Source organism: Piliocolobus tephrosceles, chromosome 10 (genome assembly GCF_002776525.5).
Source record: "Piliocolobus tephrosceles isolate RC106 chromosome 10, ASM277652v3, whole genome shotgun sequence".
Taxonomy (NCBI): Eukaryota; Metazoa; Chordata; class Mammalia; order Primates; family Cercopithecidae; genus Piliocolobus; species Piliocolobus tephrosceles.
The window spans coordinates 120950970-120978353 of NC_045443.1; the positions used below are offsets into that span (position 1 = coordinate 120950970).

The 27384-nt window shown below is 43.1% G+C and overlaps 1 protein-coding gene and 1 long non-coding RNA gene across 13 annotated transcripts in view; both read right to left on the minus strand.

The window, feature by feature from the left end:
• Nucleotides 1-1359: 1359 nt before the first annotated feature.
• On the minus strand, nucleotides 1360-2583 carry LOC116418966. Its single transcript, XR_004229195.1, has 2 exons — nucleotides 2525-2583; nucleotides 1360-2176 (listed from the first exon to the last, which is right to left on the minus strand). It is a non-coding gene; the product is annotated as an uncharacterized LOC116418966 (long non-coding RNA).
• A 3416-nt stretch (nucleotides 2584-5999) lies between these two features.
• The window catches only part of MPHOSPH9 (M-phase phosphoprotein 9), a 79592-nt gene continuing 58207 nt past the window's right edge, over nucleotides 6000-27384 (minus strand). For 11 of the 12 annotated variants that reach the window (XM_023205818.3, XM_023205811.3, XM_023205807.3 and 8 more), the window contains 9 exons: nucleotides 26085-26186; nucleotides 16506-16640; nucleotides 15170-15345; nucleotides 13840-13980; nucleotides 12890-13010; nucleotides 12002-12105; nucleotides 11033-11280; nucleotides 10679-10747; nucleotides 6000-6515 (listed from right to left, as the gene is read on the minus strand). In XM_023205818.3, coding sequence (XP_023061586.1) covers nucleotides 6414-6515; nucleotides 10679-10747; nucleotides 11033-11280; nucleotides 12002-12105; nucleotides 12890-13010; nucleotides 13840-13980; nucleotides 15170-15345; nucleotides 16506-16640; nucleotides 26085-26186 — 1198 coding nt within the window. In that variant the 3' untranslated portion in view covers nucleotides 6000-6413. Of the gene's footprint in view, nucleotides 6516-10678; nucleotides 10748-11032; nucleotides 11281-12001; nucleotides 12106-12889; nucleotides 13011-13839; nucleotides 13981-15169; nucleotides 15346-16505; nucleotides 16641-26084; nucleotides 26187-27384 lie in introns of those variants that run through there. The other variant, XM_023205836.3, reaches the window with a different exon arrangement.

Below are 27384 nucleotides of genomic sequence, written 5' to 3' on the forward strand. Positions count from 1 at the left end.
GCGGCGGCCGCGGGCTGAGGAGGAAACGCCGGGCGGGCGGGCAGCCGGGCCGCCTGGACAGCTCTACGCCGCGGCGCCGCCGTGCCCCGCGCACCCCAGCGGCCGCTGCTGCCCGCGCGCGCCGGGCCGGGCTCGCATTCCCTCAGTGGCGGAGGCGCCTCCTCAGGCCGCGCGGGGGAGCGGCAGCGGCGGCGGCGGCGGCGGCGGCGGGGGCGCGTCCCTGCGGAGTCCCGGCCCGGCCCGGCCCGGCCGCCTCCGCCGGAAGAAACCTCTCCGACTCCGGCAGCCCGCCTGGTTCCTCAGCCCCGCCGCGGCGCCCCCGCTCCGCCCCAGCTCGCCCGTGTCCTCACACCCCGGGACTGCACTCGGGGGCGGCGGCGCGGATCCCCGCCTCGGGGTCCTCGCCCACCGTCCGCAGCAGCCAAGCGCACTCGGAGGCGGGAACCTGCCGACTTGCGGCCACTGTGACTCTTAAAACAGCCTCATTTTAAAAAATGAAGTTTCTTAGGAGCGAAATGGCAAACCAGGGAGGGCAAAGCGCAGCGGGCCGCTCACCGAAGCCCAGCCCCGGACGCGGTGCTCGCCACACGCCGGGTCCGCGCTCTCCCCTCAGGATGCCCGGGCCGCGGCCCAAGGAACCGCAGAGCCGGGAGCGCAACCGCCCCGGTTCCCACCTCAGGGAGTAGCTGGAAGAGCATCACGAACAGCTTAATCCCGATGATCTGGCACGACAGGGCTCTCCAATGGGAAGAGCCCCCGGTCGGGGGGCGTCTGGTGACATTCCTTAAAAACATGAGGTGTTTGTTAGGTTGAGCCAGGGTGGACTTGTTTGGCAAAATCTGAAGTCATGGAACTAAAGAGGGCACACCTAAAACTTAGTGATGGGCGACTCATCCCTACTTATCACCTTATAAGGCTGAGGAACCGGCGGTGCTCCCCTGGAGAGGACAAGCTAAAATTAAGGCGGCCCACATGACTCCAGATGGAGCCGGGGAGGCCGAGCCCCTGACGGCTGCTCACCTCCTGTGGTCACGGCAGAACCCAGCCTCTGCCGAACGGGCCAGGAAGGCCATCGTTCCGACTCGCCTCCAGGTGCCCCTGACCATGACTAGGCAGAGGAGGACCAAGGCGTCCCATCATCCCTTAGAACGCCTCAGCTCCTTCCCTCCACCAAGAGGTGCCCTAGGATCCATCCAGAAAGATCTGCAGAGCCCACAGAGCCCCAGCGGGAACTGTACTCCTGGATGGACACCCTTAACCCGTAACTCAAGGACTTCTCTATGCCTGGGACTTAAAATCACCAACAACCCGCTCCCGCAGCCAACTAGCAGAAATAAACACACGAAGGCCACACGCCAGTTCACAGCCACGAGTATTTATTGAGTGCCTGTTGTGCAAGAAAGAGATGGTCCCTGCTCCCGCAGAGCTTACAGCTTCACGACTCCAGCATCTGTCTAGATTAAGAAACAACTGCAGCAAGCACTTGTCTATCCACCAGCAGCACTGTATAAAGCACATTTCTCACATTATCGGTCACTGTTACAGTGAAATTGTTAGATGTAAAAATTATCCTTGAAATCTGTAGTCAGAGATGACATGGTATATAATGTCCAGCAAATGCACATTTATGGCTTGATTCCTCACATATCTGAGAGGTCTATGGAAGTAAAGCACAAATCAGGCAGAAAAGACTTAGTAACACAGTTTCTAATAATACTGGGGTAGTAGTTTATTATCAAACTACCATAGAGCTCTTGGCAGGGCGGGAAATTATTTCCAGCAAAATTTGTGCAATATAGTGGATTTAATCAAACCTGCAACTGTCAACCATATATGATCCCCCATGACAGGTAAATATAATCTACCTGTCTGAACGCTAAAAGGCTACAGGTGTGCATTTATTTTTTAAAGCTTCTTAAATACTCATAGCACAAGTGGCACATTGAAATCTAGTGAAAACTTCTGAGATAATGTAAAAATTAAAGTGACAAAAGTGTCTAATTTTACCCACATATTTAGGTGCAGAGTTCAGATTTCAAGCAGCATCCAGCAAAGCATGTGGCTTTTCTGGGTTAGAAGGGGACAGTTTTTGATTGGCTATCACAGGCTCCACATACATCTCCTAACGCCCACTGGCAGGCACTTCCCGCGCGTGGTTCTGCCCACAGGCCATCACCTTTAGATGAAACATTTGAAGGGGCAATTATTTGGAGGACACTGGCAATAACTTTTAGAAAAACAGCCCATATTTATATCAAATAACCCCCAAGTCACCAATAAGACCAAAGTGCTTTCTGAACTTACACTTGACAGGTTATCAAATTTGTTAAATTTTTGGTGGTTAAAAAACCAAACACACCAGAAGGAAGCTCAATTTAAACTCCAAAAAACTCATGTTTTTTGCAAAGGGTGAAGAGAACTAACAAATGTCAGTCCAAGGCAGTTTTCAGGTCAACTGCTTGGGACATAATCTACTTTTTTATTTCAAGTATGCTACCTCAAGGCTGGGCACAGTGGCTCATACCTGTAATTCCAACACTCTGGGAGGCCAAGGCAGGAGGATCATTTGGGGTCAGGAGTTCAAGACCAGGATGGCCAACATGGTGAGAACCCCGTTTCTACTGAAAATACAAAAATTAGCCACGCGTGGTACACACCTATAATCCCAGCTACACGGGAGGCTGAGGCAGGAGAATAGCTTGAACCTAGGAGACAGAGGTTGCAGTGAGCCAGTACCACACTACTAGACTCCAGCCTGGACAACAGAGCTAGTAGACTCCATCTCAAAAAAAAAAAAAAAAAGTATGCTACCTCAAAAGCCTACTCAGCTCAATTAATCTGAAATGTAGTATTTCTTGAGCACTTACTAAGCACCAGGCACTTTACAAAATCTCCCTTAATGAACAGAGTTTTCAGCCGGGCGCAGTGGCTCACGCCTGTAATCCCAGCACTTTGGGAGGCCGAGGCGGGCAGATCACGAGGTCAGGAGATCAAGACCATCCTGGCTAACACAGTGAAACCCCGTCTCTACTAAAAATACAAAAAATTGGCCGGGCGCGGTGGCTCAAGCCTGTAATACCAGCAATCCCAGCACTTTGGGAGGCCGAGACGGGCGGATCACGAGGTCAGGAGATCGAGACCATCCTGGCTAACACAGTGAAACCCCGTCTCTACTAAAAAAAAATACAAAAAACTAGCTGGGCGAGGTGGCGGGTGCCTGTAGTCCCAGCTACTCGGGAGGCTGAGGCAGGAGAATGGCGTGAACCCGGGAGGTGGAGCTTGCAGTAAGCTGAGATCCGGCCACTACACTCCAGCCCCTGGGCGACAGAGCGAGACTCCGTCTCAAAAAAAAAAAAAAAAAAAAAAATTAGCCGGGTTTGGTGGCGGCCACCTGTAGTCCCAGTTACTCAGGAGGCTGAGGCAGGAGAATGGCATGAACTTAGGAGGTGGAGCTTGCAGTGAGCTGAGATTGCGCCACTGCACTCCAGCCTGGGTGGCAGAGTGAGACTCCGTCTCAAAAAAAAATGAAAGGAGTTTTCTTATTTCATCTTATAGCTGAGGAAGGCAGGCCTGTGCCAGGATGTGACCCAGGTCTCTCTGGCTCCAAGTCTCTCCTCTCTTGTCCCAAGACCAGCTCTGCACAGCCCTAGCACGGCCATTTTAGCTATATCTGTTGCTTCAGTTGGAAAAGTCCTTTGGTCACAAAGGCCACTTCCATACCTCAGGAGTAGCTCCTGCAAACAGAGGTTTAGAAAGGGAGACATCAGGAGAGAGTTCACTTTCTATGTGATTTTAAAAGGCACTTCCCAGAAGTGGCAGATTTGCTTAGGGTTTTTTTTTTGTTTTGTTTTGTTTTGTTTTAACTATTAATACCTGTAGCACAGCCCCAAGCCAACAAAAATAGTTTACCCCCTGGGATAATAGCTGCTATTTAGAATTGCCATCTTTCCTACTTTTAGGTGGAGTGTTTTTTCAGTTGAGTGTTCATAAGACAAGCATTACCAAAGAGAAAGATAGCAGAAAGAATTTTTCTTGGTTTCCCTCTTCACAGCTATGAAGAAAAAAGAATAATTTTTTAAAAAATAAGTGACTGATAGCTCCAATCTATTATACACTTCAAATATCAAAGCATATGCTTTCTGAGAGAGAGGCATAGAAGATGTTTTGATGGAGCTTAATGCTTTTTGGAATAAGCCAATATAGACTACTAAGAAGATAATTCCTTGGCAAGATAAAACTATCATCTCTTCTGAAATGGCTTTTTTTTATTCTTAAGAATGTAGTAGACTTTACAATAAAAGTAGGGAACAAGGAAATATCCTAACAATTTTCAAGTTAGTTTTTAATGTCATATCCAGGAACACATTAAAGGGGGTCTTACTGGGCCTTGACACAAGCTATACTGGAGCTTGATTAAAATGAACATTTTATTTACCGAGACTAAATTTTTTTTTAAAGGTTAGAAAACCAAGAATAAAGAATACCAAGAATAGGCTGGGTGTGGTGGCTCCCGCCTATAATCCCAGCACTTTGGGGGGCCGAGGCAGGCGGATCACGTTGAGTTCAGGAGTTTGAGACCAGCCTGGCCAACGTGGTGAAACACCATCGCTACTAAAAAAAAAAAAAAAAAAAAAAAGAAATACATATATACACACACATACACACAGACAGACACACATATTCACATACAAAATTAGCCAGGCGTGGTGACAGATGCCTGTGATCCCCGCTACCTGGGAGGCTGAGGCAGGAGAATCCCTTGAACCCAGGAGGCAGAGGTGGCAGTGAGCTGAGATCATGCCATTGCACCCTAGCCTGGGCAACAAGGGTGAAACTCTGTCTCAAAAAAAAAAAAAGAATAAAGGCACTTGATTCTAATTGTAAGTAATTTTGATTAGCCTGAAGTCTTCAAAAGTTGCAGGAGTAGGGAGCAAAGGTTCAACTGCACTGTCAGGCCACCCTCCTTGCTGAGAAGGGAGCAGGGCTGTGGACCCCTGGCCTGGGGACCAGCCAGGTGAAGGGTGCTCTAAGGTCATTTGAGAGCCTGCTTGGAATAATTGTGATGGCTTGGTTCATTCTAACTACTTATTAAGAGCCACGTAAGGAGGAAAAGCTCAAAAGCAAACCAAAATTTAAAATCTGAGCATGTTTAGTACAAATCCACTTTGAAAGTTTGGACGAGACTGTTTATCAACATGTACCAAGCTGGATTACGTGGGGCACTGCGTTCTGACTGGCTACAAAGAAGTGAGTGGTTACACAGCTCCAACTTAACCAGTAGTCCCAACACAAACCTGTAATGCTCCTGGATCAGAGGAGAGCTTCCCGCCCACATGCTACTTCTGAGAGCCAACGGCTACCACAGAGGCAGTGGGCTGGAGCCCTCTGCAAGGCCAAGGGGAAGGCACCAGGCTTCATCCAGACACACTCCCTGTCCATTAACAAATACAGTAGATTATGATGATCTAAAGTCTAGTGTTCTTACAGCACCTACAATGGAAAGATTTTTCCTTTTGGCCAGGGTGAAGGAGTGGAAAGGGGTGAACACGTCCAGATGACAACTATGAAGGACAGCTGAAGCCACGCACACTAAGAAAACCAGGCTGCCCTCTTAATCCCTCATGGGGTGGTGGCTTGTATTTCAAAGGGTTTATCTGTCCATTTATTGTCCAGGGTGGGACACAAGTTAATTCAGAACAATGGGCAGAGAGTTACTCTGAGAGCCCTCCAGAGAGGGCTCTCCAATTGTTTAACTTTTTTAGAAAGATAAAATTAGAGAATTACAATCCCTCTCATTTTTCTCTTATAAACAATAAAGTTTAAAGAAAATGAGTTATATTCATGTAGTTTTCAAAGCTTTCCAAGAGTCCATTATTACTATTCTGATACTCTAAGACATGTTTCAAATAGGAATTGCATTATCATTTTTTAAAAATGTCAACACAACTGAAATCCAAGGTACACTGTAATTGTTTATGTATTCAGCATGTACTAGTCTATCATTATGGAAGCTATTAAGCTTTATTGTTTTAAAAAATGAATTGTATTTACAATGTAGAACAAGTTTATAAAATTGGTGTGTAAAGTTAATTGTAAAAGGATAACACTATTTGTTTAGAAACAAGCTGCTTCCCCTGCTTATATTTCCTTATTCTTTATATAAATTGGAGACACATACTATTTAAAAATAATGCTTTTTAAATAGTAAAATATACAAGAGATTCCTGAGCATAACAAAAATATCTTGAAAATATGTGGCCATTTGAAGTATAAAATAGCAAGTGTAAGAATAGCATGATTGTAAAACTACTGTTTGAAGGCTTATAAACAGTACAAAATAGTTTGCCTTTTCTGACTGCATAATTACACATTAGTGCAAACAAAAATGTCTCAAAATTTAATGGCTACAAATCTCAAAGATTTGCAGAGGTACGCAAAACATGGAATTTCTTTAGCGTCATGCGAACTGAACCCAGTTCTCGATTAATCCTTTCCAAACGATCTTCCAAGGCTTCCTAGATAAAAACAATGGGAAAAGTTTAATTAGAATTCTCTATCAAGTTCTATAATCACCACCAAACTGACCTTTCTTTTGGCAAAAGAGCAAGTATAAACACTAAAATTACAATTATTTTGCTTTCTACACAAATCATCTTATGATTTCTTTTAAACTGAACAATATAAATTAGCTTTTCAACTATTCCAAATAACTGCTGCACTTTAAAATATTCTCAATATGTTTGACACATTGAGATATATGGAAATTCTAGTAATAGCAATACAACCAACTGGAAGGGGATAATTCTTTGGCTCTGAAGTGAGAACAGTACAAGAGGAACCTAGGAGGTGCTTCACACATTTCACCAGAAGAAATGGACACATTTGATCAGTGCTGCATCCCACACATACATAGATCAAATAACTTTCTTCTCACCAAAATTTCTAAGTTAAAAAGGAAAAAAAGGCCGGGCACGGTGGCTCAAGCCTGTAATCCCAGCACTTTGGGAGGCCAAGACGGGCGGATCACGAGGTCAGGAGATCGAGACCATCCTGGCTAACACGGTGAAACCCCGTCTCTACTAAAAAATACGAAAAACTAGCCGGGTGAGGTGGCGGGCGCCTGTAGTCCCAGCTACTCGGGAGGCTGAGGCAGGAGAATGGCGTAAACCCGGGAGGCAGAGCTTGCAGTGAGCTGAGATCCGGCCACTGCACTCCAGCCTGGGTGACAGAGTGAGACTCCATCTTAAAAAAACTAAAAAAAAAAGAACACTGAAGGATACTTTTATACTTTTCTAAAAAAAAATAGATTTCACAACAAATTAACAGTTGCTATTTTAAAATAAACAATATTACTGTTAAATAATACCTGAACTATATATCATTATAGATACTACTGTGTTTTTGTTGAGACAGGGTCTTGCTCTGTCACCCAAAGCTGAACTGCAGTGGCACGAGCATAGCTTACTGCAGCCTCAAACTCCTGGACTCAAGCAATCCTTCCACCTTAGCCTCTTGAGTATTTGAAACTACCACCACACCTGGCTGATTCTAAACATTTCTTTTTTGCAGAGACAAGGTCTCATTATGTCACCCAGGTTGGTCTTGAACTCTAGGCCTCAAGTGATCCACCCACCTCAGCCTCCCAAAGTGCTGGGATTATAGGCATAAGCCACCGCACCAGCCTCATTTTAATTTATTCAGTATTAATTCCAATGGTGTCCTGAAATAAAACTTAAAATGTTTTTATTTAATTATAAAAGGATTTATTATAGAACATCTAGAATACAGAAAACTTTGAAGATAAATAAGCAAAAAAAAAAAAAAAAACTGTTCTCTTTCCTATTTTTTCTGCATACATATATATGCATACCACTTTTTCACTTTTTTTTTTTTTTTTTTGGGAGACAGAGTCTCACTCTGTTGCCCAGGCTGGGGTGCAGTGGCACAATCTCAACTCACTGTAACCTCTGCCTCCTGCATTCAAGCGATTCTCCTGCCTCAGCCTCACAAGTAGCTGGGATTACAGGTGCCCACCACCATTCCCAGCTAACTTTTATATTTTTAGTAGAGACAGTGTTTCGCCATATTGGCCAAGTTGGTCTTGAACTCCTGACTGCAGGTGATCTAATCTGTCCACCTCAGCCTCCCAAAGTGCTGGGATTACAGGCATGAGCCACCACACCCAGCCGCGTACCATTTTTTAAAAGAAAAACAAGGCAAAGCATGGTAGCTCACACCTGTAATCCCAGCACTTTGGGAGATCAACATGGTAGAATTACTTATGGCCAGGAGTTCAAGACCAGCCTGGGCAACACTGCAAGCCCTTGCCTCTACAAAAAATTTTTAAAAATTAGCCAAGTGTGGTGGTGCATGCCTCCTGTCCTAGCTATTGAAGGGGCTGAGGTGAGAGGATTGCTTGAGCCTCAGAGGTCAAGACTACAGTGAGCTATGACTGTGCCAATGCACTCCAGCCTGAGTGACAGAATGAGACTCTGTCTCAAAAAAATTAAAAGAGAAATCTAAGACGAGAATCAAACTCTATCTCAAAAATTTTGTTTTTTGAGACACAGTCTCACTCTGTCGCCCAGACAGGAGTGCAATGATGCGATCTCAGCTCACTGCAGCCTCCAACTCTTGGGTTCAAGTGAACCTCCTGCCTCAGCCTCCAAGTAGCTGAGATTACAAGCACACCACCACAACCGGCTAATTTTTTTGTATTTTTAATAGAGACAGTTTCACCACGTCAGCCAGGCTGGCCTCGAACACCTGACCTCAAGTGATCTGCCCGCTTCGGCCTCCCAAAGTGCTGAGATTACAGGCATGGGACACTGTGCTCGGCCTCAAAATATCTTTCAATTAGGCTGGGCCCATGTGCCTGTAATCCCAGCTACTCGGGGAGGCTGAGGCAGGAGAAACAGTTGAACCAGGTTGTTGGAGGTTGCAGCGAGCCGAGATTGCTCAACTGCGCTCCAGCCTGGCGGCAGAGCGAGACTCCGTCTCCAAAATAAATAAATAAAAGATTAGCCAAGACAACCTCACACCCTCACACCTTTTAAAAAATGATCACATTGGCGGGTATTTTTTTATTCTTCTTCTTCTTCTTCGGAAATGGAGTCTTGCTCTGTCACCCAGGCTGAGTGCAGTGGCACAATCTCAGCTCACTGCAACCTCCACTACCCGGGTTCAAGTGATTCTCATGTCTCAGTCTCCCGAGTAGCTGGGACTGCAAGTGTGCGCTACCACGCCTGGTTAATTGTTTGTATTTTTAGTAGAGATGGGGTTTTGCCATGTTGGCCAGGGTGGTCTCGAACTCCTAACCTCGTGATCCGCCCACCTCAGCCTCCCAAAGTGCTGGGATTACAGGCATGAGCCATCACACCAGGCCATGGCAGGTTTTTGTTGTTTTTTTTTTCCCCCAAAAAAATACAGGTTTCAGGATGGGGAAGAGCTTATCTTCATACACTGCAGGTGGGAGTAGAAATTGTCTCAAACATCCTGGGTTACAACTTGACATATATCCAAAGCCTTAGAAATTTGCATTTCTTTGGTCCTAGCATTTTTACTTCGGGGAATGATTCCTAAGGCAATACTTACATGTGCAAAGAGATATGTTTAAGAACTTTATTGCAGTCTTATTTACGGTATCCAAAATTAGAAGCAACCCAAATTTCTAATAAAAGATTATTGGTTACATATGTTACTGCTGATGGAATATTATAGGTTAATTTAAAAGGATGTTATAGGAGGATATTTCATAACATGAAAAATTAAGTTGAAGGATTTTTTTTTTTTGGAGACTGTGTCTCACTCTATTACCCAGGCTGGAGTGCAGTGGCGCGATCTTGGCTCACTGCAACCTCCGCCTTCCAGGTTCGAGCAATTCTCCTGCCTCAGCCTCCCGAGTAGCTGGAATTACAGGCGCACCCCAACCACACCTGGCTAAATTTTGTACTTTTAGTAGAGATGGGGTTTCACCATGTTGGCCAGGCTGGTCTCAAACTCCTGACCTCAGGTGATCAGCCCACCTTGGCCTCCCAAAGTGCTGGGATTACAGGCATGAGCCACCACACCCGGCCTATAAATTACTGACTAAAATTTATCAGAACAAAAAGACAAAGTCAGAAAAAAAGAAGTTGGGGGCTGGGCGCAGTGGCTGGAATTCCTGACCTCAGGTGATATACCTGCCTCAGCCTCCCAAAGTGCTGGGATTACAGGCATGAGCCCCTGCGTTTGGCCCACAGCTCACTTTTTAAACCTCCACAGCTATTCAGTTTCCAAAGTGTAACCATTTTATCTGCTTGCTAATGGAAAGGAGTTCAGAAATAAATTACAGATCTGAGGAGAGAAATCAAACAAAAAGAGAGGCAATCTGTGAGCACTAACTTAATGTAAAATCTGTTGAAAAGCATACTGCCATTTGCTCTCGTTTCTTGAAAATACAAGGGCATGAACACCTTCTTCTCTAAGTCTAAAGGTAAAATCAATTTTTATTCCTGAAAGCTAGCTTGCAGTTATAAAATTGCTATAATCAAACACTTCCCGTAAAAGCTAAAAGTTTTGACTGCTGCTTCAGTGTGTCTAATTTTCACTGTGCCATGATTTTTTAAACCCCTCTTAGATAAATGGAACATTGACTGGCATCAAGCCTCTAAAGTAGATTCAAGCTAAGGCATTTCACCTGATTTAATCTTGTCTGTAAAGTTATTCGTCCTCCAGGAGAAGGCATCCTGCTTAGTGCTGCCTCAATCTGTTAACACACGAAAAAAAAATGTTTAAATTACTGGCAGGGAAGTTTATCACACAGAATGGAAAGAAAAGATTTTGGCTTAGTATTTCCTTATCCATTTCATCTCAACTTAATTTCCCTCTGTCAATTAGTAACGACCACATGGCTTAAATCCGTTGCTAGCACAGCTCTGGTATGTTATCCCGTTGTGATTTCCTGAGACAGTTTGACTCAGTAATTCCCTTCTCCTTAGACATAAACATTAAGTTCAGAAAACAATTTTTAAAAATATTTGTTTGTTTTTACCTGGTCCTTTTCTTTTGTAAGTTCATCAAAAAATCGTTCTGTTTCAGCTAGGGTCCTAATTTTTGCTGTATATTCAAAATCATTCCCCTGTGGAGTGACTGAAACCGGCTTACACTGTTCATAACTAACTGATTTATTCTTCTCCCAGGCTGTTCTCACAGATACTTTCTTCACTCCATTTGGCACCGGTTCAGGGCAAGAGCTATGATTAACATGGTTATCGGTGGCTTTCTCAGAATACGTTTTTTCTGTCAGAGAGGAGAGAAATTGCTTATATTTCTTACCAATTTTTTGTGTAGGTTGCATATATATTAAATATGTTGCCCAATTTCACTTTCTGGATATAGCTGCTATATGGCCCAAAAAAGTAATGAAAAGAGATACAGTAATCAATCATATTTACTCAGTGCTTTTTTTCTCCAAAGAATTCTGAAAGTTTTGCCCTCTGTTTGACAATCTTTGCAACTTCCCTTAATGAACTTAAGCAAACTTCATGTAAACATAAATGAATTTTAAGTAAACTTAAAGCAAAAAAAAGTTTAAAAACTAAATAATACATTACATTTAGTGGACATACACCAACACTAAACAGTTAACGTTTTGAGGGCCTACCCAAGTGACTTCACATACATTGTCTTACAGCTATTCCAAATTTAGAACATAAATGAGAAAAAAAAGTTACCCAAAGCCTAAGCTGCATATAGAGAATAAAAATAAAGAGAATAACTGAATAGTGTGGCCCTGGTAGTTAAACATCAACATTCCCTGTACCTCAGTTTCCCAACTTTTCAATGAGGATAACAACATTGACATAACAACACGTAGCATCATGAGTGCTTAGTTTCAGAGGCCCTTGAGTAGGATAATATTTAAGTGCAGGATATTATAATATTTACAACATTGAGAGATACCAGAATCTCAAAAAATGAATGACTAAAACCATAACTAATATTTTTTAGGAAAAGATACCTTCCGAGTCATCTAGAGGAAGAAACTGGAGTTGCTTTCTTGGATTGGTACGTTGTAATGTAGACACAGGAACAGTATCTAAATCATCCAAAAGTATATCAAATCTATTGAATGAAGCAAGTTACTTGTGAGAAAAAAATGTTAACTGATTTTCCCTATCTCCACTACAAAGATGAGCTGGCATCCAGCTAACTCACATATTTATGTATTTTCTTAAAAGAAAGCTGGTTATATAATTGTCTAAAACTGAAATTTAATTTCTATTTTCTAACAAAATTGTATTTACATACTAAAGACTTAAAACACTTACCCGTACATTATGTCATTTGATCTTTATAAAAACCTTATGAAATAAGCAGGGTAGTTATTATTATCCCCGTTTTATAGAAGAGGAAACTGAGGTTCAATGTGCTTAACTCATCTCTGCAAGAGCCTGACAGAGTTGGGTCTAGAACCAAGAAGCAACATCCCTCCCCATCAACAGCACACACAGCTGCCCACACTTCGGAGGGGACAAATTCTCAGCAGCACAGGTAAACGTGCATTTGGTGCCAGGGCCATACCAGTAAAGCCCACTTTCCTTTACAAATGGCCCAAAAGTTTTCCTGTATCATCAACCTTTTCAGGAAAACAAAGAACTATCTATCATTCTACATACAAAAGCTGAAAGGGGTGCTGAGGTGATATTTAAAATCTAGTAATAGCAACTTTACAGTTAAAAACTGTGTTCATTGTACTGCAGTACTTAAGTTTCACTTAAGATTTAAATGGAATCCACAGAGTTCCCACTGGCAACTGAAAAATTAGTGATAGCTAGAGACATGAGTCAACATTTGGAAAAAATTCACTAATATAGTAAACTTTATTTTACAATTTTAGAGAACTTACCGAATTGGACTGCTCTCATTTTTGCTAAGCAGATGACTAAATCCTGGGGACAAGTTTTCTTTAGGGGATCGCTTTGGACTATAAGCCACAGTCACTGGTGTTAGCATAATCTCTCTTTTTGCTATAGAAGAAAATGAAGAGGAAATATTCTTTTCCTTCTATATATATCAGCATAAGTTTCTTTTTCAGTATTTTTTTCTAATTTTGAAAGGAATATAATTTCAACGTAAAACTTTGCAAGAGAAATAAGAGTGTACAAAAAAATAAAACCACTCATAATCCTAATACCTAGAGGTAACCACTGTAACACTGTAGTATATCAGACAGTACTTTCAGCACTCTGACTCAAAACTGGTTTTTCAGGATTTTAGAAGTCGACTGGAAATAAGATGGAAACAGCAGTACACTACTGAACATTCCTATAACACAGTAATAAGAATCTCCTCAGCTGGTGTGAAAATGGAAATTCAGGACAGAAATTCAATGCTTCAACTTTAAAACCAAACCTGTAATTAATTGGCTAAAGAAAAGTGGTGACTAATGCTGAGTACTTGAGATCAAATACATAAGAAGTATATTTGCAGACTAGCTTGGATTAATTTGATTGAATTATCTGGATAGTTATCTACGATCTTAAAAATTCTGCAGTATTTTTAAGTATTAGTTGCAAACAATTTAGTGGACACAATAAATTATTAGTATTAGTTGTAAACAATTTACTGGGCACAATAAAAAAATCTCACTTTAATAAACAGATTTCTTCATTTACATTTGTAGTATCTGTGTGATCAATTTTATTTATGAACAAGATCTTATTTAGGGGTCCTCTGCCCAGAGTACTCTACTAGGTGCTGAGGATACAAGAGAAACCGGAAATGGGTAAGCAGTGGGCACAGCTCAGAAGTCACGCTTTTGAACCCAAGAGATGTATGTACACATCTAATTCTTACTTGGAGTACTTGATTTCCGACTTGAAGGTGGTAAAGATGATGATCTCTGTGAGGCTGAATTAAGTCTCTTTTGTCTCTGTTGGGCACACTTTTCTGGAGAACGACTTGCATTAACTGAAGTTTCAGTTTGCCGAGGATTTACTACAGCAGACCAAAAAAAAGCAAAACAAAAAACAAATCAAAACAAGCCTCAGCTTCAGTTATCCACCTTTATTAACAGGTGGTTACACATGGTTACACACCAAACCACACAGCTTAGGTTCTGTTCAAAGCATTTATTCTCACTAGCTAGGTTATAATTACTATTTGCAAATGCACCGCATTATAATGATAAAAAATGTTTGATGAAGAAAAATATGGGAGTTTATAATGAATTCATTCTGGTTCCCTGTTTACAATCGGCATTCAAGGTGATTTTCAAGAGGGTTATTTTTAGAAAGCAGGTTATTAATTTATTTACTAAGAGACACTGCTTGGGAGATGTAACCCCAAAGACACTGGCAGGATGACTAAGGGGTCTGAGCAAGCAAACAGAGGAAAAGGAGAGAAACATATTGGCGACCTGGACCTGTGAAGAAACACAGTATTAAAGACACGCTTGCCTTATCTACAGATGCTCAGTAACCAAGAAAGAAGAGGAAATGTTGTATCTCACTTCATGAATACCAAATGCCTATCACAGCTTTCTGATGTGTGCAAGTAAGACAGACTGACAGGAATTTTTCAAATATCCTTAGGAATGCCATGTAAGGCCAGGAAAAGTGGTTCACGCCTGTAATCACACTTTGGGAGGCCAAGGCGGGTGGACCACTTGAAGCCAGGAGTTTGAGACCAACCTGGCCAACATGGTGAAACTCCATCTCTAATAAAAATATTAAAATTAGCCAAGGGTGGTGGAGGGCACCTGTAATTCTAGGTATTTGAGAGGCTGAGGCAGGAGGATCAGTTGAATGCAGGAGGTGGGGTTTGCAGTGAGCCGAGATTTCACACGAGATTTCACACTGCACTCCAGCCTGGGCAAAAGAGCGAGACTCTGTCTCAAAAAAAAAAAAAAAAAAATGCCATGTAAACCTTTTTCATAATCAGAATGTAAGATGCAATTGGCTTTGAAGGTACATGTTACGCCAGAACTGTGATAAATTATTAACTAGGACATTCAATTCTCTATGAAATGGGGCTGAAGTAGCAGTAAAATAGCAAGTTTACAGAGTTAAAACTTCTAATTTCATTACCTAAAGATTTTAATTTTAACGAAGGTAATATAAATGGGGGAAGATATCTATATCCTATCTATCTCAACAAGGAAATACTCAAACCAGGAAATACTCACTATTGGAGGTGTCCTCTTTCTCTGTCTGTGTCCCCCAATTTTTAAAAATTTTTCCTTCATCAAGTTCTTGTAAAGCTCTCATGATCGGTGTGTCTGAAGTCTCTCTTTGCTTTTTTATCAACAAGCTTGTTGATGAACTTCCAGGTGAAGAATCCTTTTCCAGAGGTGAATGGTGCCTTAAACAATAATTTTAAGACATATAGTGCTACGGACTGAACGTCTGTGTCTTACCCTCCACCCCCACACCAAACATACACGTTGAAGCCCTAATCTTCAATGTGACAGTATCTGGAGGTGGGGCCTTTACGAGGTAATTAGGATTGGGTGAGGTCATGAAGATGAAGCTCCAATGATGGGATTAATGCCCTTATGAAAAAGGGAAAAAGGCAGGAGCGCTCTCTCTGTGCACACACACCAAGGAAAGGCCACATGAGGACATAACCAGGAAGAGGGCCCTCACCAAACACTCAGCACCCTGATCTTGTACTTCCAGCCTTCAGAGGTAAAGAAAGAAATGTGTGTTGTTTATGCCACCCAGTCTGTGGTAACTTGTTACAATAGTCCAAGCTAAAACACACACTTTACTGGTGTTGTTAGGGGAATAACAGAGTTGACAATTATACTCCACAATGATAAATTAAACCTGCATACAGTGCTTTCCCATCCTTCTAACATCCTACACTTAGAGGAACAGCATCTGCACAGTACCCTGGAGTAAGCGGCTGAGGCTGCTCAGGCAGGCTCGGGGCTCAGGCTGGCCAGAGCCATCTGAAGCAGGAGAGGATCTACATCTTTTGTTTGTTTTTAGACAAGGTCTCACTCTGTCACCCAGGCTGGAGTGCAGTGGCGCAATCATAGCTCACTGTAGCCTTGAGCTCCCCAGGCTCAGGTAATCCTCCCACCTCAGCCTCCCAAGTAGCTAAAACTACAGGCGCATGTCACCACGCCCGGCTAATATATTTATTTTTTGTAGAGGTGGGATTTTGTCATGCTGCCCAGGCTGGTTTCGAACTCCTGGGCTCAAGCAATCCTCCACATTGCTCTCCCAAAGTGTTGGGATTACAGGTGTGAGCCACCGTATCTGGCCTGAGGATTGACATCCTATCCTAATCACAAACCCATACTGTGCCACTGAGCACAGGTGGGGAAGCTCAGCAGAGCTCATGGAAGTAAAATATTCTAAAAGTAGTAGCCTTTCAAAGTAAAATAAAAGTCATCTTCTCAAAATTAAGACATTAAACAACCAAAGAGACGGCTTCCTGAACATTTAAAAGCAATTGAAATCTCTAAGAAAACATAACATCCCTAAATAGAATCTTCAGCAAAGTTATCTCACCCAGTGCTACAGGTCTCCTCCAGCTGGTTATCCACGTTACTGTCCTGGGCGTCCAGAGGCTGGCCAGTAAAGATGGAATACTCTGCACCTGGAATCAGCCACTTCCGCCTGCTGACATCTGAAGTTGCTAGTGTGCTATTAGAATGAAAACAGGCATTATAAAGGTCTGCACTTCAATTCAGACTGCATGTGCATATAAAACAATCTGCTCTCAAACAGTATTTACACATTTGTACAGTAATTTTAAAACCACATGTAACAATCTATATTTTAGATACAATTCATTTTACAGTTTTATGATTCAACTTAACTGTTCTACGTTTCTGTTACTCCTGAATCTCAGTCAAGATTCAGGTACTTGTGGCTCTGAACATTCCCCTCACTGTCTCTCAGGCATTTCACACCCTTTACGCTTTGTGACCCTACTGTAGCTGAAGGTAAGGCGTTGAATGAAGCAGGGCTGCCCTTCTTGTTCCCTTCAGACCAGCACTGTCCAACAGAGTCTTCTGCAAAACCAGAAACGCTATCTGCAGTGTCCAATGCAGCAGTCACAAGTCAGGTGTCACTACTGAACTCCTGAAATGTGGCTGGTGAGACTGAAGAACCAATTATAATATCTTAATTTTAATAAAGGAAGTTTTCAGTATCAAAATGGAGTCACTAAAGTCAAACTCCCACAAAATGGAGCTGGGAGGCACAAAGGAGCAGCCCTCGCACACAGATGCTGATTATGGGAACTATTCTGAATTCCTCAGAACCACAGTATTCCAGATAATAAGCTGTTTGTACAAGGAAACATCCCTAACAAGGGATGTCTCCACCATTGAGCTAATGCTAATACCCACAACATGCTCCTGTAACCAGTGGTCTTGGTTTTAAAATAGCTTAGTGGACTGTGGACTGCCCTTTGTCTTTTAAAGTTTCCTGTGTCCCAACCCCTTTGGACATGCTTACGGTTCACCACAGCATGCGTACTTCTGATTGCAAACCCCCAACATTTCCAAATAAATTTCTTTGGAGAGTCAGTCTCTGTTGCTCATTTTAGCTTGACATGATTGATTTAAATAGTAATAGTGGCTGTTGGCAGGACTGTACTGAACAGTGTAGTTCTAGACTATTGCTCTCCCAGCTCATCTGAGGTTCCCACCATCCTGTTAACCCCCAGTCATTCCCCAGACTTTGGAGTCTGCCTTGTTTTCTCCACACCTATTCCTGTTCTCATACTAGGCAACTTCCTGACCGCTCTCTCCAGTGAGGTGACCCTCTGCTCCTCAGCTAGCAACCTCAGAGGGTACTTGCTGGCTTTTGTTATAACCAGAGAACACACTCCCCTTAAGAAACGGATACTCCAAAGACTCCGCCCCTATTCTGCCTCCAGCCCTCAAGCATCAGCAAGGTGACCTACGATCCTTGGCCTCTCCACTTTCCGTTTATCAACCCCTCCTAGCCTGACTAGGTCCTCTTGATCTACACTGGAGTCCACACTCATACCTACTCGCTCACCTTTCGCCACACCTGACCGGCAGCAAAATCTGAGGACTGGCTGACTACAAAGGCTGTGTGTCAGAGTCTAAACTACCACTGAGCTTTGCTGCAAAAAAGCCACCAGCTGGGCAGACTCATCAACACCTCAGGCGGACACCCCAAACCGCCTGGCAACATGACTTTCTGTAACCAACAAGCTTCAGTTCTCCAAACATGACTATCTCACACCCTTTCCACCCTCCTCAAACCTCCCATCCCACCTTCGTTGACAGGTGAAACTTTTGAGTCAAATTGCAAAGAAACACCAGAAACCATGAAACAACGCTTGTCTTCTCTCTGTCCCCTTTCACAACCAAACATTTTAGAGCTGTCTCTTTTATCTACATTTACTTCAACTTCAGTTACTCTTCCCCCCCACCCTTTTTTTTTTTTTTTGATACGGAGTCTCGCTCTGTCGCCCAGGCTGGAGTGCAGTGGCGCGATCTTGGCTCACTGCAAGCTCCGCCTCCTGGGTTCACGCCATTCTCCTGCTTCAGCCTCCCGAGTAGCTGGGACTACAGGTGCCCGCCACCATGCCCAGCTAATTTTTTGTATTTTTAGTAGAGACAGGGTTTCACCATGTTAGCCAGGATGGTCTCAATCTCCTGACCTCGTGATCCGCCCACCTCGGCCTCCCAAAGTGCTGGGATTACATGCCCGGCCCAATTTTTAAATTAAAAACTATTTCAGGGCCGGGCGTGTTGGCTCATGCCTGTAATCCTAGCACTTTGGGAGGTCAAGGTGGGCAGATCACAAGGTCAAGAGATCGAGACCATCCTGGCTAACATCCTGGCTAACACAGTGAAACCCCATCTCTACTAAAAATACAAAAAAAAAATTAGCTGGGCGTGGTGGTGGGCACCTGTAGTCCCAGCTACTTGGGAGGCTGAGGCAGGAAAATGGCGTGAACCCAGGAGGCAGAGTTTGCAGTGAGCCAAGATCACGCCACTGCACTCCAGCCTGGGCAACAGAGCAAGACTCCATCTTAAAAAAAAAAAAAAAAAAAAGCTATTTCAAACATTCTTGGAAAATTACAAAGAATACAATAACAAGCATCTACTCACCCATTCTCAGTTTTAATAAATGCTAAGATCTTGTCAATTTTTTTTTTCTTGAGACGGAGTCTTGCTCTTTCACCGAGGCTAGAGTGCAGTGGTGTGATCTCGGCTCCCTGCAACCTCTGCCTACCGGGTTCAAGCAATTCTCCTGCCTCAGCCTCCAGAGTAGCTGGGATTATAGGGGCCCACCACTGTGCCCAGCTAAGTTTTATATTTTTAGTAGTGATGGGGTTTCATCATGTTGGCCAAACTCCTGACCTCAAGTGATCTGCCCACCTCAGCCTCCCAAAGTGCTGGGATTACAGGAGTGAGCCACGGCGACTAGCCCAATCTTGCCAAATTTGTATTTAATTAGAAGACCAAGTTTTATGTATACAGTTGTATTTTTTTAATTACACAGAAGGCATAATGTATTAATAAACATTTTTAAATGTCTTTTGGTTTTTTTGAGACAGGGTTTTACCCTGTCCCCCAGGCTGAAGTATAGTGGCATGATCATGGCTCAGTACAGCCTCGACCCTCAGGCTCAAGCGATTCTCCCACCTCAGCCTCCCAAGCAGCTGGAACCACCAACCACCACACTCAGCTTTTTTTTTTTAAGACAGAGTCTCGCTCTGTCGCCCAGGCTAGAGTGCAGTGGCTCGATGTTGGCTCACTGCCATCTCTGCCTCCCAGGTTCAAGCAATTCTCCTGCCTCAGCCCCGTGAGTAGCTGGGATTACAGGTGCATGCCACCACACCCGGCTAATTTTTTTGTATTTTTAGTAGAGACGGGATTTCACCATGTTGGTAAGGCTGATCTCAAACTCCTGACCTCATGATCCACCTGCCTCAGCCTACCAAAGTGCTGGGATTACAGGCGTGAGCCACCACGTCCGACCACTAACTTTTTGTATTTTTTGTAGAGATGGGGTTTTGCCATGTTGCCCAGGCTGGTCTCAAATTCCTGGGCTCAAGCGATTTCCCCACCTTGGCCTCCCAAAATGCTGAAATTACAGGCGTGAGCCACCACACCTGGCCTTTAATGCTTTCTCTGTTCAATGTTATGCTTGAAATTTATCTGTGTTAGTACATATAAGCTCTATTCATTTTAATCATTTACCAATAGTATGAATATATTCGTCCTTTCTTCCTGCAGTGGAAATGTGGTTTTTAATAGCCTTTCGACAATGCTAAAATTTACACATGTGAAAATTCTTCTAAGGCAAACATCTTAACATGGAACTGTGGGATTTGGGGCGTGCATATCTTCAACCTCTCTGGATGTTGCCAAATCACTCTCTAGACAAGATGTATCAACCGTTATTCATTACTTTGAGAGTTCCTGTTTCTCCTTATCTTTTGCCAAACATTAAAGTGATCCAATTTTAAGTCTGACCTGTCCGATGGTGTGAATTGTATCTTATTGTTTTAATGTGCATTTTCATGACAATTAACATGTTCTCATTTTTATTAGCCATCACGGTTCTATGAACTGCTTGTTATATTCTTTTACCATTTTTTGTTGAGAAAGTTATCCTTTTCTTATTGATTTGTAAGTTCTTTCAGGGTTGGGCACGGTGGCTCAAGCCTGTAATCCCAGCACTTTGGGAGGCCGAGACGGGCGGATCACGAGGTCAGGAGATCGAGACCATCCTGGCTAACACGGTGAAACCTCGTCTCTACTAAAAAATACAAAAAAACTAGCCGGGCGAGGTGGCGGGCGCCTGTAGTCCCAGCTACTTGGGAGGCTGAGGCAGGAGAATGGCGTAAACCCGGGAGGCGGAGCTTGCAGTGAGCCGAGATCCGGCCACTGCACTCCAGCCTGGGCGACAGAGCAAGACTCCGTCTCAAAAAAAAAAAAAAAAGAGTTCTTTCATCTTCTGGATACTTTTCCTTTATTTGTTCCTGTTCACTTTAAAAATATATCAGCCAGAGCCAGGCACAGTGGCTCACACCTGTAATCCCAGCACTTTGGGAAGCCGAGGCAGGCGGATCACTTATGGTCAGGAGTTCGAGACCAGCCTGGCCAACAAGGTAAAACCCCATCTCTACTAAAAATACAAAATTTAGCAGGCATGGTGGCGCGTGCCTGTAGTCCCAGCTACTCAGGAGGCTGAGGTGGGAGAATCGTTTGAACTCGGGAGGCAAAGGTTGCAGTGAGCCAAGACTGTGCCATTGCACTCCAGCCTGGGTGACAGAGCGAGACTTTGTCTCAAAAATAAAATAAAATATCAGCCAGGAACTGTGGCTCACGCCTATAATCCCAGTACTTTGGGAGGCTGAGGTGGGCAGATGACTTGAGGTCAGGAGTTTGAGACCAGCCTGGCCGACAAGGCAAAACCCCATCTCTACTAAAAATATAAAAATTAACTGGACATGGTAGCGGGCACCTGTAATCCCAGTTACTCAGGAGGCTGAGGCAGGAGAATCGCTTGAACATGGGAAGCAGAGGTTACGGGGAGCCGAGATTGTGCCACTGCACTCCAGCCTGGGTGACAGAGCAAGACTCCATCTCAAAAAAAAAAAAGAAAATTTATATATATACACACACACACACATATATGTGTATATATATACACATATACACACACACATATATATACACACACAAATATATGTGTGTGTATATATATATAATATCTCAAGCACATATAGACATACATGTGATACTCATGCACCAACCATCCAGCTTTATAAAATCTTGGTTATATATTCTTTAAATTAAGAGTAGAACACTATAAAGACAACTAAAGCCCCTGTGCACCTCTCTAATCTCATTCTTTCCCTCCCAAAAGCAAACATTTATTCTAAATTTGTGTTCAGCATTCCCATGCAAGTTTTCATACTTTTACTATGTTTACATGAACCCATAAGAAATACAAAATTGCTTCACATGCTAAAGTCAATATAAATAGTATCCTATTTCTTCTGCAACCCATTTTTTGTTGTTCTATATTATGTCCTTAAGATTAATCCATGTTGACCGTCTAGCTGAGGATCAGCAAATTGTCTCTGTAAAGGGCCAGATAGTAAATACTTGAGGTTTTATGGGCCAGTGTCTGTTGCAACTACTTCACTTTGCTGTTGCACAAAAGCAGCCAAAGATGATATATAAGTGAATAAGCTTGCATTCCATAAAAATTTTATTTGTGGACACCAAAATTTGAACAGTTTTCTTTTTTTGGGGGGGGGGGGAACAGAGTCTCACTTTCTCACCCAGGCTGGAATGCAGTGGTGCAATCTTGGCTCACTGGAATCTCCGCCTCCCAGGTTCAAGTGATTCTCCTGCCTCAGCCTCTTGAGTAGCTGGGACTACGGGTGCGTGCCACCACACCCAGATAATTTTTGTATTTTTAGTAGAGATGAGGTTTTGCCATGTTGGCCAGGCTGGTCTCGAACTCCTGACCTCAGGTGATCCACCCACCTCAGCCTGCCAAAGTTCTGGGATTACAGGTGTGAGCCACCGCGCCCAGCCTGCATTCACTCTTGAGTACACTCTGAATGGGCTTCTACTGATAATCACTCTATCCAAACTGTTCACTAAGCATTAGCCTCCAGCTTGCAAAGACCTTGCAGTCTTCACCTTGATCTCTCAAACAGCAATGTGAGATTATGACATATATTATACATCAGTTTTCGTCCACAATTCCTGGCTCATAACTTCCATATCCCTTGTTGCAGTCAACAGAATCTCTAACCTTCTCCTGTCTTCCTTTTACCTTACCAGGGTAGGACTCTAATCTGATTATGGGTCATAAGACTCTCATTCAAATCAGAGAGGGTCCTACTTCATCCTCTGGAGGAAGGAATGCTGCACAAAGAGGCCAAGAAGGATCTGAACGGACAGGCCTGGCTAGGTTTAGATCACATCCTTTCTGTCCAATCACATTTCAACACAGCTGTCCAAGCTTCAATCAGGCCTATCCAACGAAGCCTCCATAAAAGGCCCAAGAAGACAGGGCTCCAGAGCTTCTGGAGAGCTGAACAAGAGCTCATCCACGCGCTGGGGGGCGTGGCACACCCCATCTCTACAGGGAAAGAAACTCCTGTGCTGGAGATCCTTCCAGACCTTACTCTGTATCTCTTCAATTGGCTGTTTTTTTGTATCCTTTAAAATATCAACTGTAATAAATTGGTAAACATGTTTCTCTGAGTTATACGAGCCACTCTGGCAAATTAATCAAACCCAAAGAGAGGGTTATGGGAACCTCAACTTGAAGCCAGTTGGTTAGATGTTCTGGAGGCCTGGACTTGCAAATGGTATCTGAAACGGGGTAGTCTTGGGGACTGAGCCCTCAGCTTATGGGATCTGACCCTATCTCTGGGTAGATAGTATCAGAGATGAATGGGAGGCCACCCAGCTGGGTCCCAAGAAGAACTGATTGCTCGCTTGCTGGTGAGGAGAAATACCACACATTCTGGGTCACAAAAGTCTTCTGAGTCTATTGTTGTGCTGGTGTGAGAGCACGGGGAAAACACAGGTTGGGTTTTGCACTCCATACCGGTAGCTGCTTGTTTTCCTCTAGCTTTTTGGCAGCACTTTCTCGGGTTCCTTTGCCAGGTCTCTCTATCCAACACCAGTGTCAGAGTTCTTGCCCCAGGCCTGCTTCTCACTAAACACACTCAGTTGGCATCCATTCTACAACTTTAGGCACCATCTAGAAAGAGATGACTCCAATTTTTTTTGTTTTGTTTTTTTTTTGAGATGGAGTCTCACCCTGTCGCCCAGGCTAGAGTGCAGTGGGGTGATCTCGGCTCACTGTAAGCTTCACCTCCCGGGTTCACACCATTCTCCTGCCTCAGCCTCCCGAGTGGCTGGGACTACAGGCAGCCACCACCACGCCCGGCTAATTTTTTTGTATTTTTAGTAGAGACAGGGTTTCACCATGTTAGCCAGGATGGTCTCGATCTCCTGACCTCGTGATCTGCCTGCCTCGGCCTCCCAAAGTGCTGGGATTACAGGCGTGAGCCACCACGCCCAGCACAACTCCAAAATTTATCACCCCATCCTAAAACCTTATTTTTGAGCTCCAAACTCATTTATAATTGCCTATTTGATTTCCACTTGGAATCGATATGAAAAATATTCAAGATGGAAATTCTGATCTCTTCCCTAAGTTCAACATATGAACTAGGTACCTTTAGTTGTTTGAGACAGAAACCAAGGAATTATTCCAACACCTCCCTTTCTTACCTTGCCATACAATCCACAACCATATCCTATAGATCCTACCTCTAGAATCTCTCCCGAAGATTCTCTTTTGTCTATTTCTGTGACCACCACCCAGCTAACACCATCTCTCTCCTAGCACTGCACCAGCCTAACTAGTCTCCTGCTTCCATTCCTACTCCTTCTTCTTTCCTACTTCTCCTGCTTCTTTCCTACTCCATCTTCTCATGAAAGGTACCTTAATAACAATTAGATAACATCATTTTACCACATAAAAACCTTCAAAGGCTTCCCAGTGGACTTAGGGCAAGATCCAACTCTTAACCATGGCTTAGAAAGCTATAAATGTTCAATCTCTGATTTCATCTAGGGCGATTTTGCCTCTTGCTGGAAATATTCAGGCCACACTAACCTCCCTTAGGCTCTTCAAACATGCTAAGCTCTTTCCTACCTGAGGACTTAGCAAGGCGATTTCTCTGCATGGACCACCTCCCAGACACCCCACCCTGCCTATCCCTCACCCCACACCTCCTGCTCCAGCAACTCTATGCACAGGTGACTCCTCTGCTTATGAGCCTCCTCTAAAGAAAGGTCTTCCCTGGCCCCCAACCTGAAGCTCTCTCTTTTATCTCTCTCAAATGTTCAATTTGTTACTTACATCTTTTCTTTAAAAAAAAAAAAAGAAGAAGAATTTTCCATGTTCTACTAAAATTAATTAACAAAGACTTAGAAAAAGCTTTTCTTAAAATTTATTTTATTTTATAGAGATGGTCTCTCGCCATGTTGTCCAGACTGGTCTGGAACTCCTGGGCTCTAGCGATCCTCCCACTTTGGCTTTCCAAAATGCTGGAATTACAGACATGAACCACCGTGCCCAGCCCTAGGAAGAGTTCCTCATTTGACAATTACAACTTGGGTCACAAATTACAATTTAAAATCATTTTTCTGATAAATGTTATTATTAAATTATTATTTACTTATTAATATTCTTCATTTACACCAAAATCATAATAAAAGCCAGTTCTAATATAAAAATAATGTATTCTAGCCGGGCGCGGTGGCTCAAGCCTGTAATCCCAGCACTTTGGGAGGCCGAGACGGGCGGATCATGAGGTCAGGAGATCGAGACCAACCTGGCTAACATGGTGAAACCCCGTCTCTACTAAAAAATACAAAAAACTAGCCAGGCGAGGTGGCGGGCACCTGCAGTCCCAGCTACTCGGGAGGCTGAGGCGGGAGAATGGCATAAACCCGGGAGGCAGAGCTTGCAGTGAGCTGAGATCCAGCCACTGCACTCCAGCCTGGGCGACAGAGCGAGCCTCCGTCTCAAAAAAATAAATAAATAAATAATGTATTCTGTAAGGGTATCACCAAGACAATGCTGGGATTATAGCCAAGCTAATTCTGAAAGAACTAAAAAACTAGAAAGAAAACCCACACAACCTAATGAAGATCGATCTTCATAGTTCCTTCCATTAACATGGGAATAAAACATCTAAAATTTTAGGGCTAAAAGACCTTTTGAGATGTTCTAGCCTCTTGTCCTTATTTTTACAGATAATAAAAATGAATTCCAAAAACGGTAAGTGACTTGCCTAAGGTCACACAGCTGGGCAAAGAACAAAATACATTCCAAGGATCCCAATTTGATCCTACTATATTTCCTCATTTTAGCAAATGCCTCCACATAAGAGGGTTTAAAATGTTCAGTAATTAATTTAACACATCTAAGTTCTGTAATGACATTTAACCCTGACTTGCTTATGATTTAGACAGATGAGCTTCTCGTCTTAATAAAAGCATGCACCTATTTCTAGCCTTATAGAGAGTAAATGAAATAACTTACTTGGCACGCGAGGGTCTCACATGAATTCTAGAATTGTGACGAAGGCTTAACATATTTTCATGTTCTACTTGCTTGACCTGAGCTTCAAGTTTTGAAATCATTCTAATTCAAAAGCAATAAAGATAAATTAAGTACATTTCAACAAATTTAAAATATAGCTCAACCACAGTTTATTTAACAGGTCTTCCTAAAAAATGGGTGGTAAAAGAGTTGCAAGTCCATGGCCGGGAACAGTGGCTCACCCCTGTAATCCCAGCACTTTGGGAGGCCGATGCAGGTGGATCACAAGGTCAAGAGATAGAGACCATCCTGGTCAAGGTGGTGAAACCCTGTCTGTACTAAAAATACAAAAATTAGCTGGGCGTGGTGGTGCGCACCTGTAGTCCCAGCTACTCGGGGGGTTGAAGCAGGAGAATCACTTGAACCCAGGAGGTGGAGGTTGCAGTGAGCCAAGATCACACCAGCCTGGCAACAGAGTGAGACTCTGTCTCAAAAAAAAAGAGTTGCAAGTCCATAAACCTTTTTCATAGTAAAACATCACCATTATTTAAAAAGCTAAATAGGCCAGGTGCGGTGGCTCACGCCTATAATCCCAACACTTTGGTAGGCCGAGGTGGGTGGATCATCTGAGGTCAGGAGTTCAAGACCAGCCTGGCCAGCAGGGTGAAACCCCCATCTCTACTAAAAACACAAAAATCAGCCAGGTGTGGTGGCATTCGCCTGTAATCCCAGTTACTTGGGAGACCAAGGCAGGAGAATCAGCTTGAACCCGGGAGGTGGAGGTTGTAGGGAGCCCTTATCACGCCACTTCACTCCAGCCTGGGCAAAAGAGCAAGACTCTGTCTCAAAAAATAAATAAATAAAACAAAAGCTAAACAAAAATCAGTGACTATAAATAGAAAAACAGAAAAACAAATACATTAAAACTCTACAAAGGAACATTTCCCATACAACTGAATAAAAAGGAACAAATGGACTTAATATCACAAGTTATATAAATTTGACTACAGATCAAAACATAACACTTATAAATAAAAATAAAATTGTCAAATAAACTTTATTCTAATGTGTTTAATCCTAATATGTATATAACCATGCATACAATAGGTAGCACTTTCACAAACGAGGAAGCAGGCTTAACTTCCAAAAACAGAGCTTTAAAAAAAAATTAAAAAAAAAAAAAAAACCCTTTGTAATTTTTAAAAGAGGCCAAGGCTAAAATATTGCAAACAACCTACAGGTATTTCACCTGATTTGTGCCATGTTCAAAATAAAAGCCTATTTTCAAGTTTACCAACAG